The sequence below is a fragment of the Oncorhynchus mykiss genome, chromosome 32, assembly GCF_013265735.2.
Source record: "Oncorhynchus mykiss isolate Arlee chromosome 32, USDA_OmykA_1.1, whole genome shotgun sequence".
Lineage (NCBI taxonomy): Eukaryota > Metazoa > Chordata > Actinopteri > Salmoniformes > Salmonidae > Oncorhynchus > Oncorhynchus mykiss.
Window position 1 is genome coordinate 10,226,702 of NC_050572.1, and position 13,332 is coordinate 10,240,033.

The window sequence follows — 13,332 nt, forward strand, 5'->3', positions numbered from 1 at the left end:
GTTAAACAGAGGAAACATGGGTTAGTCACCACGACAGAGGAACCGGGGGTTAGTCCCCACGACAGAGGAACCGGGGGTTAGTCCCCACGACAGAGGGACCGGGGGTTAGTCCCCACGACAGAGGAACCAGGGGTTAGTCCCCAGTCCCCACGACAGAGGAACCAGGGGTTAGTCCCCACGACAGAGGAACCGGGGGTTAGTCCCCAGTCCCCACGACAGAGGAACCAGGGGTTAGTCCCCACGACAGAGGAACCAGGGGTTAGTCCCCAGTCCCGACGACAGAGGAACCAGGGGTTAGTCCCCACGACAGAGGAACCGGGGGTTAGTCCCCACGACAGAGGGACCGGGGGTTAGTCACCAGTCCCCACGACAGAGGAACCGGGGGTTAGTCCCCACGACAGAGGAACCAGGGGTTAGTCCCCACGACAGAGGAACCGGGGGTTAGTCCCCACGACAGAGGAACCGGGGGTTAGTCCCCACGACAGAGGAACCGGGGGTTAGTCCCCACGACAGAGGAACCAGGGGTTAGTCCCCAGTCCCCACGACAGAGGAACCAGGGGTTAGTCCCCACGACAGAGGAACCAGGGGTTAGTCCCCACGACAGAGGAACCGGGGGTTAGTCCCCACGACAGAGGAACCGGGGGTTAGTCCCCACGACAGAGGAACCGGGGGTTAGTCCCCACGACAGAGGAACCAGGGGTTAGTCCCCAGTCCCCACGACAGAGGAACCAGGGGTTAGTCCCCACGACAGAGGAACCGGGGGTTAGTCCCCATGACAGAGGAACCAGGGGTTAGTCCCCACGACAGTACAGTGGTATTCAGACCTTTTCAACAGGGACCCCATGTTTTCCACCATAGCCCAAATCTAACGACAGAACCTTCAAATCTGTACATTTCAATTTTTACATCAACAAATAACCTCCAATTCATTACATTTTCATCTAGGTTATTAAAATGTAAATAACCTCACTAGGGGTCGCGACCCCGGCTTTGAATACCACCTTGAGTTAGTGTGTGTGTGTGTGTGTGTGTGTACCAGGGCGTCAGCGAGGGCCTCCTCTATATCAGATCCAGTGAGGACTCTCATGGTGCTGACTGACGATGACAGATGACTGGATTGACTGATACTGTACCCTGCCCCTGGAGGGAGGAGAGAGACGCACGTTATAGATGCAGTCAAACACACAATCCCTTCCAACGTCATCCAACAACCTCCTTCCTACCCTTACCACCTCTTACCGCGTCCCTCTTTCCCTCCCTCACCCCATCAACCTCTTCCCTCCCTCACCCATTCTCTTCCACCTCCTCATCCACCCCCCTGACCTCACCCACCCCCCACCAACCTCTTCCCTCCCTCACCCATTCTCTCCCACCTCATCTACCCCCTAACCTCACCTCACCCACCCCCACCAACCTCTTCCCTCCCTCACCCATTCTCTCCCACCTCATCCACCGACCTCACCCACACCCTTCCACCAGATCAGACCTCCCTCCGACCTCCCCGATCACATAAACCCCCCCCCCCCCAGCTAGATGGTATGGTGAATAAATAACCAAATGAACCTAGACCCCAAGAGCTGTGAACTTCCATGCAAAGCATGATGGGAGTAAACAAGCAAACAAACATGGAGGACACTGTGCGGGGGGGGGCATGTCCGTGTCGATGGGAGGCGGGGATAAAAATCAGGAAAATCGATGAGCGAGGGAAGACACAGCTACAAATGCATCGTCGGAATGGAGACAAAATGGCAACTGAACGGGGTGGCGGAAGCTTGAGGTCCAGGAAGAGGCGATGAAGGAGAACAAAGAAAAATAACGAGAAGATCTAGAGAACGGAAAAGAGAAGGGAATCAAGAAGATGGAGAGAGAGAGAGAGAGAGAGAGAGAGAGGTACTCGTTGTTCACCTGCGGCCCCTAAAGCGTCGGCGGTGTGGAGAGCTCCGGTGGAGCGAGAGTAGTGGCGCGATGCTGCAACCATCAACACACACACACACACACACGTCGAAACACAGACACACGTAGAAACACATACACACGTAGAAACACCCCGCCCCCCACCCACCGTTAAAACACACACTACGTGTGAGAGAAAGTGAGACCCAGAACCATGCAGCAACTCTGTGTGTGTGTGTGTGTGAGGTTAGTAGCCCTCTAAGAGTTCTACTTCCCTACAGCGGCTGACAGTATTCCATCAGATAGCCCAGGTTGTCTAAACGGCTGGGCATAATCTACCTTAGAGTTGAGGCATGCTCCCTGCACTGCTGGTCTGGGTATGCAATCTACAGTGTAATATCGACCTCCAAAACCTCTACAGTGTAATAACGACCTCCAAAGCGTCTACAGTGTAATAACGACCTCCAAAGCCTCTACCTCTACAGTCTAATATCGACCTCCAAAGCCTCTACCTCTACAGTCTAATATCGACCTCCAAAGCCTCTACAGTCTAATATCGACCTCCAAAGCCTCTACAGTCTAATATCGACCTCCAAAGCCTCTACAGTCTAATATCGACCTCCAAAGCCTCTACAGTCTAATATCGACCTCCAAAGCCTCTACAGTCTAATATCGACCTCCAAAGCCTCTACAGTCTAATATCGACCTCCAAAGCCTCTACAGTCTAATATCGACCTCCAAAGCCTCTACAGTCTAATATCGACCTCCAAAGCCTCTACAGTCTAATATCGACCTCCAAAGCCTCTACAGTCTAATATCGACCTCCAAAGCCTCTACAGTCTAATATCGACGTCCAAAGCCTCTACAGTCTAATATCGACCTCCAAAACCTCTACGTCTAGTCTAATAACGACCTCCAAAGCCTCCACAGTGTAATAATGACCTCCAAAGCCTCTACAGTCTAATATCGACCTCCAAAACCTCTACGTCTAGTCTAATAACGACCTCCAAAGCCTCCACAGTGTAATAACGACATCCAAAGCCTCCACAGTGTAATAATGACCTCCAAAGCCTCCACAGTGTAATAACGACCTCCAAAGCCTCCACAGTGTAATAACAACCTCCAAAGCCTCTACAGTGTAATAATGACCTTCAAAGCCTCCACAGTCTAATAACGATCTCCAAAGCCTCCACAGTGTAATAACGACCTTCAAAGCCTCTACAGTGTAATAACGACCTTCAAAGCCTCCACAGTCTAATAACGATCTCCAAAGCCTAGCATGTGTTGACGTTGGATCAAATGTATGCAAGGTGGTCAGTTTTGTTGTTCCATAACGATGGTTTTGTTCGTGTGTTAAAACATGGTGTCAATGATGTGTGTGTGTGTGTGTGTGTGTGTGTGTGTTTGTGACTACATGGTGTTGATGATTGTGTGTGTGTGTGTGTGTGTGTTTGTGTGTGTGACTACATGGTGTCGATGATGTGTGTGTGTGTGTGTGTGTGTGTGTGTGTGTGTGTGTGTGACTACATGGTGTCGATGATGTGTGTGTGTGTGTGTGACTACATGGTGTCGATGATGTGTGTGTGTGTGTGTGTGTGTGTGACTACATGGTGTCGATGATGTGTGTGTTACTCACCCAGAGGTGTAAAGGAACGCACAGGGCTGGTGTCTCTGCTGCTCTCTCTGCTGGCCTCCCTACTGCAGCCCTGACTCATACTGGGCCGAGGAATACGACTGCCCCGAGCTGCAGTACCATGATAATATACCGGGCGGGGGGGAGACAAGAGGGTAAGGGAAGCAGAAAGAGAGACAGAGAGGACAAAGGAGAAAAGGAAAGAGCGAGAGAGAGTGGGGAGGAGAGAGAGACCGATAGAGTGACACTGATAGACAGGACTGAATAAGTGCACAGCTCTTCCGGCTCGATGGGTGAGTCTCAATAATGTACAGGGTGTTACAGAGAAAGCCACAGACTGTTGAGACACAGCCCTAGAGAGCGCAGGACTGCTGGGCTCTGAAATGACATGTTTCACCCTAGGCTTGGGCGGTATACCGGATAGTTTTTCGTCAAAAACTATTTATTTGATGTTTTTATTTCATTTTTTCATACATTTGAGTATTCGTAGCTACTTTAAAGTAAATACCTGCAGTCAACTTGTACAATATGTTATTATTGTTATTATTGTTTGTTTACAATCACACAACGAGAGACCGGAGCCTTGTGAGTCACTTCCTGTTAGGCAGCATGCGCCAGGGTGATCTAGTTATAGTATAGAAATCACAACTAAAATGTTAGCCAGCTAGATATCTTATAGATATTCAGTCAACTGTCTACAGTGAGCTAAATGCTCTGCAGTTGTGCAACGGGTTTGCTAATTTAGTAGCTAGTTAGCTTCTTGCAAAATCAAGCTTCTCTTGGTAACAGCAGAGAATCAACAGCCTTGCTGTTTAATATTTGTTATGTGCAGCAAACTGTGAGTAGCATTTTTTTTGTTACTTGTATAACTTTATGAGCTGGGATGTCTGTTCTGCAAATAGTTTATGCCAGAGACTGCGTAAGATGTTCGCAATGTGCTCGTTAGCATTTGCTATGTGATTTTACAAGTACTTGTTAGCATTCTTAACCTTTCGGTTTACAGAGGCTCAGTCAGTGGGGTTTGAAAATAGAGCTTTGTGTCCATTGCCGGTATGAAATCTGGATACTGCCCAAGCCTACTGCTTGTTTTACACACACACACACACACACACACACACACACACACACACACACACACACACACGAGGAGGAAATGAGAAGCAGATGAAGGAGGGGGATGAGGGGGGAGGATCCGTTTTTATCCAATAAGCATCATGCTCATCCTGACTGTTCATTGGCCAGAGCCAGGACACCCATGCACCAATCAGAGTTAACCACAGCCTAAGGAAGCGTAATGGGGAACCCATGAAGCTTCACCGATCCTATGACGCGTCATTCACATCTGCGGCCAATTGGTTAGTGGCAAAATGCAAACTGTCACCACGATTACTATGGCAACCCATCGCCATGACACACAGCCATGAGTTCAGAGGTTAGAGGAGGATTCTGGTATTTTGAGTCGGTGAGCAACAGGCTGACATAAAGGTATGAGAGAGATGGAGGGGGCTGGAGAGAGTGAGATGAGTGTTGGCGAGAGAGGTGGAGGGACGGACAGATGTATATAGAGAGACATGAAGATGGAGGGGTGGAGGATGTATATAGAGAGACATGAAGATGGAGGATGTATATAGAGAGACATGAAGATGGAGGGGTGGAGGATGTATATAGAGAGACATGAAGATGGAGGGGTGGAGGATGTATATAGAGAGACATGAAGATGGAGGGGTGGAGGATGTATATAGAGAGACATGAAGATGGAGGATGTATATAGAGAGACATGAAGATGGAGGGGTGGAGGATGTATATAGAGAGACATGAAGATGGAGGGGTGGAGGATGTATATAGAGAGACATGAAGATGGAGGGGTGGAGGATGTATATAGAGAGACATGAAGATGGAGGATGTATATAGAGAGACATGAAGATGGAGGATGTATATAGAGAGACATGAAGATGGAGGGGTGGAGGATGTATATAGAGAGACATGAAGATGGAGGATGTATATAGAGAGACATGAAGATGGAGGGGTGGAGGATGTATATCGAGAGACATGAAGATGGAGGGGTGGAGGATGTATATAGAGAGACATGAAGATGGAGGATGTATATAGAGAGACATGAAGATGGAGGGGTGGAGGATGTATATAGAGAGACATGAAGATGGAGGATGTATATAGAGAGACATGAAGATGGAGGGGTGGAGGATGTATATCGAGAGACATGAAGATGGAGGGGTGGAGGATGTATATCGAGAGACATGAAGATGGAGGGGTGGAGGATGTATATCGAGAGACATGAAGATGGAGGGGTGGAGGATGTATATCGAGAGACATGAAGATGGAGGGGTGGAGGATGTATATCGAGAGACATGAAGATGGAGGATGTATATAGAGAGACATGAAGATGGAGGGGTGGAGGATGTATATCGAGAGACATGAAGATGGAGGATGTATATAGAGAGACATGAAGATGGAGGATGTATATAGAGAGACATGAAGATGGAGGGGTGGAGGATGTATATCGAGAGACATGAAGATGGAGGATGTATATAGAGAGACATGAAGATGGAGGATGTATATAGAGAGACATGAAGATGGAGGATGTATATAGAGAGACATGAAGATGGAGGGGTGGAGGATGTATATCGAGAGACATGAAGATGGAGGATGTATATAGAGAGACATGAAGATGGAGGATGTATATAGAGAGACATGAAGATGGAGGGGTGGAGGATGTACAGTGGGGCAAAAAAGTACTTAGTCAGCCACCAATTGTGCAAGTTCCCTCCATCTATATACATCCCTCCACCTCTCCATCTATATACATCCCTCCACCTCTCCATCTATATACATCCCTCCACCTCTCCATCTATATACATCCCTCCACCTCTCCATCTATATACATCCCTCCAGTCACAAAGTATTGAGAAACTTTTGTTATTGACCAAATACTTATTTTCCACCATAATTTGCAAATTAATAAAATTAAAAATCCTACAATGTGATTTTCTGGATATTTTTTCCCCTCATTTTGTCTGCCATAGTTGAAGTGTACATATGATGAAAATTACAGGTCTCTCATCTTTTTAAGTGGGATAACTTGCACAATTGGTGGCTGACTAAATGTATATAGATGGAGGGATGTATATAGATGGAGAGGTGGAGGGATGTATATAGATGGAGGGATGGAGGGATGTATATAGATGGAGGGGTGGAGGGATGTATATAGATGGAGGGATGGAGGGATGTATATAGATGGAGGGATGTATATAGATGGAGGGGTGGAGGGATGTATACAGATGGAGGGATGGAGGGATGTATATAGATGGAGGGATGTATATAGATGAGGGATGTATATAGATGAGGGATGTATATAGATGAGGGATGTATAAAGATGAGGGATGTATAAAGATGAGGGATGTATATAGATGAGGGATGGAGGGATGTATATAGATGGAGGGATGGAGGGATGTATATAGATGGAGGGATGAGGGATGTATATAGATGGAGGGATGAGGGATGTATATAGATGGAGGGATGTATATAGATGGAGGGATGTATATAGATGGAGGGATGTATATAGATGGAGGGATGTATATAGATGGAGGGATGTATATAGATGGAGGGATGTATATAGAGAGACATGAAGATGAGAGGTGGAGGGATGTATATAGAGAGACATGAAGATAAGGGGTGGAGGGATGTATATAGATGGAGAGGTGGAGGGATGTATATAGATGAGGGGTGGAGGGATGTATATAGATGGAGGGATGTATATAGATGAGGGGTGGAGGGATGTATATAGATGGAGGGATGTATATAGATGGAGGGATGGAGGATGTATATAGAGAGACATGAAGATGAAAGGTGGAGGGATGTATATAGAGAGACATGAAGATGAGGGGTGGAGGGATGCAGGCAGAGGTGGAGTTGTTAGAGGGATGAGTCGGAGAGTTCTTACCTCCTCTGCTCGTTGCTTTGTAGATGGAACTAACACTGGAGGGAGCTAGAGATGACGGAGGAAGGAGAGGAGAAAGAGGGAGGAAAGGAAGGAGAGGAGAAAGACAGGGAGGAAAGGAAGGAGAGGAGAAAGACAGGGAGGAAAGGAAGAAAGGAAGGAAGGAGATGAGAAAGGAGAGGAGAAGGAAGAAAGAGAGAGGAAAGGAAGGAGATGAGAAAGACAGGAAGGAGAGGAGAAAGACAGGAAGGAGAGGAGAAAGACAGGAAGGAGAGGAGAAAGACAGGAAGGAGAGGAGAAAGACAGGAAGGAGAGGAGAAAGGAGAGGAAGGAGAGGAGAAAGACAAGAGGGAGTAAAATAGAGTTCAGCATTAAAAGAGTTCCTGCTTTCAAAGTTGTTGGGAGAAACTAATGGACTGATCTGTGACATCATCACAAACCATGCGGTGATAAGGGAAGCATGCGATTGGTGGGGATTGATCAAGTTGTCATGACAACGATAAAAGGTAGGAGGCCAGAGTGAGATGCACACAGAAACGCAGTGTGTGTGAGAGAGAGAGAGAGAGCTGTCAATCTCTTGGCGTTAGCCAATCAGGCGTGAGCAGGAACAAACAGAAGCAGGACAATGGGGGAGGGGATGATTTTATTGGTTTAGAAATAACAAAGATAAAAATGAACACATCCTGTGGAATAAGGAAGCGGTGGCGGCTTGGGGACCGGCTTGGGGACCGGCTTGGGGACCGGCTTGGGGACCGGCTTGGGGACAGGCTTGGGGACAGGCTTGGGGTGTGTGAGCTCTACTCACCGACAGACAGGCGTGTAGGGGAGGAGTCTCGTGAGCAGCCCTGGCTGCGGGGGATGCGGCTACGTCTCCCTCCGGCACCAGCTAGGACCCTCTGGGCTCCAGAACCCAGCGTACTCAGAGCGGTGCTGGTCAGGACGCGACCCGGGGAACCACTCCGACTGCCGGCTAGAGAGAGACAGGGAGGGAGAATTACAAACACAGAACACACACTGGTCATGAGACCCTGTTGTCTACGGCACAACAACATCCCCTAGCACCATCACCATGTCGGCATCAGATCTGGGTTCAATTTAATACATACGTCAAACACTTAGAAGTACGAGGTGCGCTTGACTTAGCTTGGGAGCTTTTACCTTTTGGAAATATTATTCCCAAGTGTAACTAAAGTCTGACAGTATTTGAGTGTATTATTGACCCAGGTCTGGTTAGCAGATCAGAAGGGACTAGATGTGTGTAGGAACATGGTGAATGGACTCCATGGAACTTTAGCCATTTTGATTCCAGGGTTAGGAGTTGTTTTCAGCCAGACTCAGAGGACCAGCTTTGGCGGCCATCTTGGGACCGTCATCATTTCGGTGGGTCGTTTGCTAATTCCCAAATGATGACATGGAGTACAATATACCACGGCCCATAATGCTTTGTGACTGACACAGATCTACACATGCTTGAGTTTTGTGATGTCCTAACTAGAGGTCGACCGATTAATCGGAATGGCCGATTTCAAGTTTTCATAACAATCGGAAATCGGTCATTTTGGACGCCAATGTTGTTGTTTTTTACACCTTTATTTAACCTTTATTTAACCTTTATTTAACCTTTATTTAACCTTTATTTAACCTTTATTTAACCTTTATTTAACGAGGCAAGTCTGTTAAGAACACATTCTTATGGTCTAACTGCCTTGTACAGGGGCAGAATGACAGATTTGTACCTTGTCAGCTCGGGGGATTCAATCTTGCAACCTTACGGTTAACTAGTCCAACGCTCTAACCACCTGATTACGTTGCACTCCACGAGGAGCCTGCCTGTTACGCAAATGCAGTAAGAAGCCAAGGTAAGTTGCTAGCTAGCATTAAACTTATCTTATAAAAATCAATCAATCATAATCACTAGTTAACTACACATGGTTGATGATATTACTAGTTTATCTAGCGTGTCCTGAGTTGCAATATTAACCAGGTGAAATTGTGTCACTTCTCTTGCGTTCATTGCATGCAGAGTCAGGGTATATGCAACAGTTTGGGCTGCCTGGCTTGTTGTGAACTAATTTGCCAGAATTTTACGTAATTATGGCATAATATTGAAGGTTGTACAATGTAACAGGAATATTTAGACTGATGGATGCCACCCGTTAGATAAAATACCGAGCGATTCCGTATTTCACTGAAATAATAAACGTTTTGTTTTCGAGATGATATGGTCAAATCCGGAAACTAATGACCTAAGGCTCGTATTTCTGTGTGTTATGTTATAATTAAGTCTATGATTTGATAGAGTAGTCTGACTGAGCGATGGTAGGCAGCAGCAGGCTCGTAAGCATTCATTCAAACAGCACTTTAGTGCGTTTTGCCAGCAGCTCTTCGCTGTGCTTCAAGCACTTCGCTGTTTATGACTTCAAGCCTATCAACTCCCGAGATGAGGCTGGTGTAACCGAAGTGAAATGGCTAGCTAGTTAGCGCGCGCTAATAGCGTTTCAAATGTCACTCGGTCTGAGCCTTCTAGTAGTTGTTCCCCTTGCTCTGCATGGGTAACGCTGCTTTGGTGGTGGCTGTTGTCGTTGTGTTCCTGGTTCGAGCCCAGGAACTAGCGAGGAGAGGGACGGAAGCTATACTGTTACACTGACAATACTAAAGTGCCTATAAGAACATCCAATAGTCAAAGGTTAATGAAATACAAATGGTATAGAGGGAAATAGTCCTATAATTCCTATAATAACTACAACCTAAAACTTCTTACCTGGGAATATTGAAGACTCGTGTTAAAAGGAACCACCAGCTTTCATATGTTCTCATGTTCTGAACAAGGAACTGAAACGTTAGCTTTCTTACATGGCACATATTGCACTTTTACTTTCTTCTCCAACACTTTGTTTTTGCATTAATTTAAACCAAATTGAACATGTTTCCTGATTTACTTGAGACTAAATTGATTTTATTGATGTATTATATTAAGTTAAAATAAGTGTTCATTCAGTATTGTTGTAATTGTCATTATTACAAAAAAACATTTAATTACAAAATTGGCCGATTAAATCGGTATCGGCTTGTTTTGGTCCCCCAATAATCGGTATCGGCGTTGAAAAATCATAATCGGCCGACCTCTTGTCCTACCTCAAAGACAGACGAGAACAGGTGTGAAAGTCAAATGTATGGAAAGAGCGGGTCATGTGACCCGAGTGAGAAAAACCTCTTCACTACACAACTGAAACATATCAAATTAATCTATTTCACAACACTACACACGCAGAATACACAGACCCTACTAGAATACACAGACTATACCAGAATACACAGACGACTATACCAGAATACACAGACCATACTAACTAGAATACACAGACCCTACTAGAATACACAGACCATACTAACTAGAATACACAGACCCTACTAGAATACACAGACCCTACTAGAATACACAGACCCTACTAGAATACACAGACCATACTAACTAGAATACACAGACCCTACTAGAATACACAGACTATACCAGAATACACAGACGACTATACCAGAATACACAGACCATACTAACTAGAATACACAGAATACACAGACCCTACTCGAATACACAGAATACACAGACCCTACTAGAATACACAGACCCTACTAACTAGAATACACAGACCCTACTAACTAGAATACACAGACCCTACTAACTAGAATACACAGACCCTACTAACTAGAATACACAGACCCTACTAACTAGAATACACAGACCCTACTAACTAGAATACACAGACCCTACTAACTAGAATACACAGACTCTACTAACTAGAATACACAGACTCTACTAACTAGAATACACAGACCCTACTAGAATACACAGACCATACTAGAATACACAGACCCTACTAGAATACACAGCTCCCTCCTAACAGGTAGACACAGGCCCCAGCTCCCTCCTAACAGGTAGACACAGGCCCCAGCTCCCTCCTAACAGGTAGACACAGGCCCCAGCTCCCTCCTAACAGGTAGACACAGGCCCCAGCTCAGAGAGTAAGGAGTCATAAGAAGGCAGACAGCCATGTTTTAGTTTGAACTAAAAGTCCCAGCATGCTTCAGCCAGAGAGGGGGTGGAGCTTTAGGTGACCAGCTTGGGTGAGGAGGGAGGAGGGTGAGAGGGGAGGGTGAGAACAGATGGAAGGGTGAGAGAGGGGGTTAAGGGGGGGAAGGTGAGAACAGATGAAGGGGAAGAGAGGGGGTGAGGAGGGTGAGAACAAATGAAGGGGGAGGGGGGAGAACAGGTGAAGGGTGAGAGAGGGGGTGAGGGGGGAGGAGGGGGAGAACAGGTGAAGGGTGAGAGGGAGTGAGGGGGGAGAACAGATGAAGGGTGAGAGAGGGAGTGAGGGGGGAGATCAGGTGAAGGGTGAGAGGGAGTGAGGGGGGAGAACAGATGAAGGGTGAGAGAGGGGGTGAGGGGGGAGGAGGGGGAGAACAGGTGATGGGTGAGAGAGGGGGTGAGGGGGGAGGAGTGGGAGAACAGGTGAAGGGTGAGAGAGGGGATGAGGGGGAGAACAGGTGATGGGTGAGAGAGGGGGTGAGGGCGGAGGAGGGGGAGAACAGGTGAAGGTGAGAGGGGGGGTGAGGGTAACAGGTAGTAGACGTTAGATTCTTACCACCAACGATGGTAGCAGACTGAGATCCTGCACCAATGAGGAGGAGGAATTGGAAATAGGGGGGAGGAGCCGTAAGACCATTGGTTGGGAAGGGAGCAGAGGCGGGGACAGGAAGTTAAACAAGATGGATTACGGGTGTTAGAGCACAAAGCACCATGGGCTTTAGAACACAGAGAGCATCATGGGAGCATTCCGAGCGATCCTAGACGAGAGAATGAGAGCGACAATGAACACGATTCAAACACGTAAATAAATGTATCAATTAAATATTGAATAAACTGAAGGCTGACACACACGGAACCAGCTGTGATGCTCGATGGAGGAACGGTAGAGCATTGCATGATGGGTAGCCGGTGTGTGACGCAGCAGTATCGCTGACGAAGCAAAGCAGCTTCACAATGGAAGAAATAAAAACACCTCAAAGTAAAAATGATATAAATCACACACAGCCAAAACCTGCCACGGCACAGCTCTCTAGCACAAAGATATCTCCACATCATTCTTCATTTTCTCAATGTTAATCTCTTGTTCCTAGAATCTCTTATTTTTTTCCTGTCAGGGGTAGTCCACACACTGCTTCTTGAGAGTGATGCATCATCTACTCTACTTACCGAGTGAGCGAGTTAGCTAGCACCTCCCGGTGCAGAGTGAGTTAACTAGCACCTCCCGGTGCAGAATGAGTTAGCTAGCACCTCCCGGTGCAGAGTGAGTTAGCTAGCTCCTGCCGGTGCAGAGTGAGTTCGTTAGCTCCTGCCGGTGCAGAGTGAGTTCGCTAGCTCGCTCCTCCCGGTGCAGAGTGAGTTCGCTAGCTCGCTCCTCCCGGTGCAGATTGACTTCGCTCGCTAGCTCGCTCCTCCCGGTGCAGATTGAGTTCGCTAGCTAGCTCCTCCCGGTGTAGAGTTCGCTAGCTAGCTCCTCCCGGTGCAGAGTTAGCCAGCTAGCTCCTCCCGGTGCAGAGTTAGCCAGCTCCTCCCGGTGCAGAGTTAGCCAGCTCCTCCCGGTGCAGAGTTAGCCAGCTCCTCCCGGTGCAGAGTTAGCCAGCTCCTCCCGGTGCAGAGTTAGCCAGCTCCTCCCGGTGCAGTTTGTTCGTTAGCTCGCTCCTCCCGGTGCAGAGTTTGTTCGTTAGCTCGCTCCTCCCGGTGCAGTTTGTTCGTTAGCTCGCTTCTCCCGGTGCAGAGTGAGTTCGCTAGCTAGCTCCTCCCGGTGCAGAG

General features: G+C 47.3%; 1 protein-coding gene across 39 annotated transcripts in view; it reads right to left on the reverse strand.

Moving 5' to 3' along the window:
• Window positions 1–13,332, reverse strand: part of LOC110489370 (CLIP-associating protein 2) — a 110,487-nt gene that overhangs the window by 21,052 nt on the left and 76,103 nt on the right. For 13 of the 39 annotated variants that reach the window (XM_036971482.1, XM_036971483.1, XM_036971501.1 and 10 more), the window contains 6 exons: window positions 12,122–12,148; window positions 8,287–8,451; window positions 7,485–7,529; window positions 3,530–3,637; window positions 1,906–1,968; window positions 1,037–1,140 (listed from right to left, as the gene is read on the reverse strand). In XM_036971482.1, the coding sequence (XP_036827377.1) occupies window positions 1,037–1,140; window positions 1,906–1,968; window positions 3,530–3,637; window positions 7,485–7,529; window positions 8,287–8,451; window positions 12,122–12,148 (512 nt within the window). The remainder of the gene's footprint in view (window positions 1–1,036; window positions 1,141–1,905; window positions 1,969–3,529; window positions 3,638–7,484; window positions 7,530–8,286; window positions 8,452–12,121; window positions 12,149–13,332) is intronic. The other 26 variants (XM_036971505.1, XM_036971493.1, XM_036971488.1 and 23 more) reach the window with 6 other exon arrangements.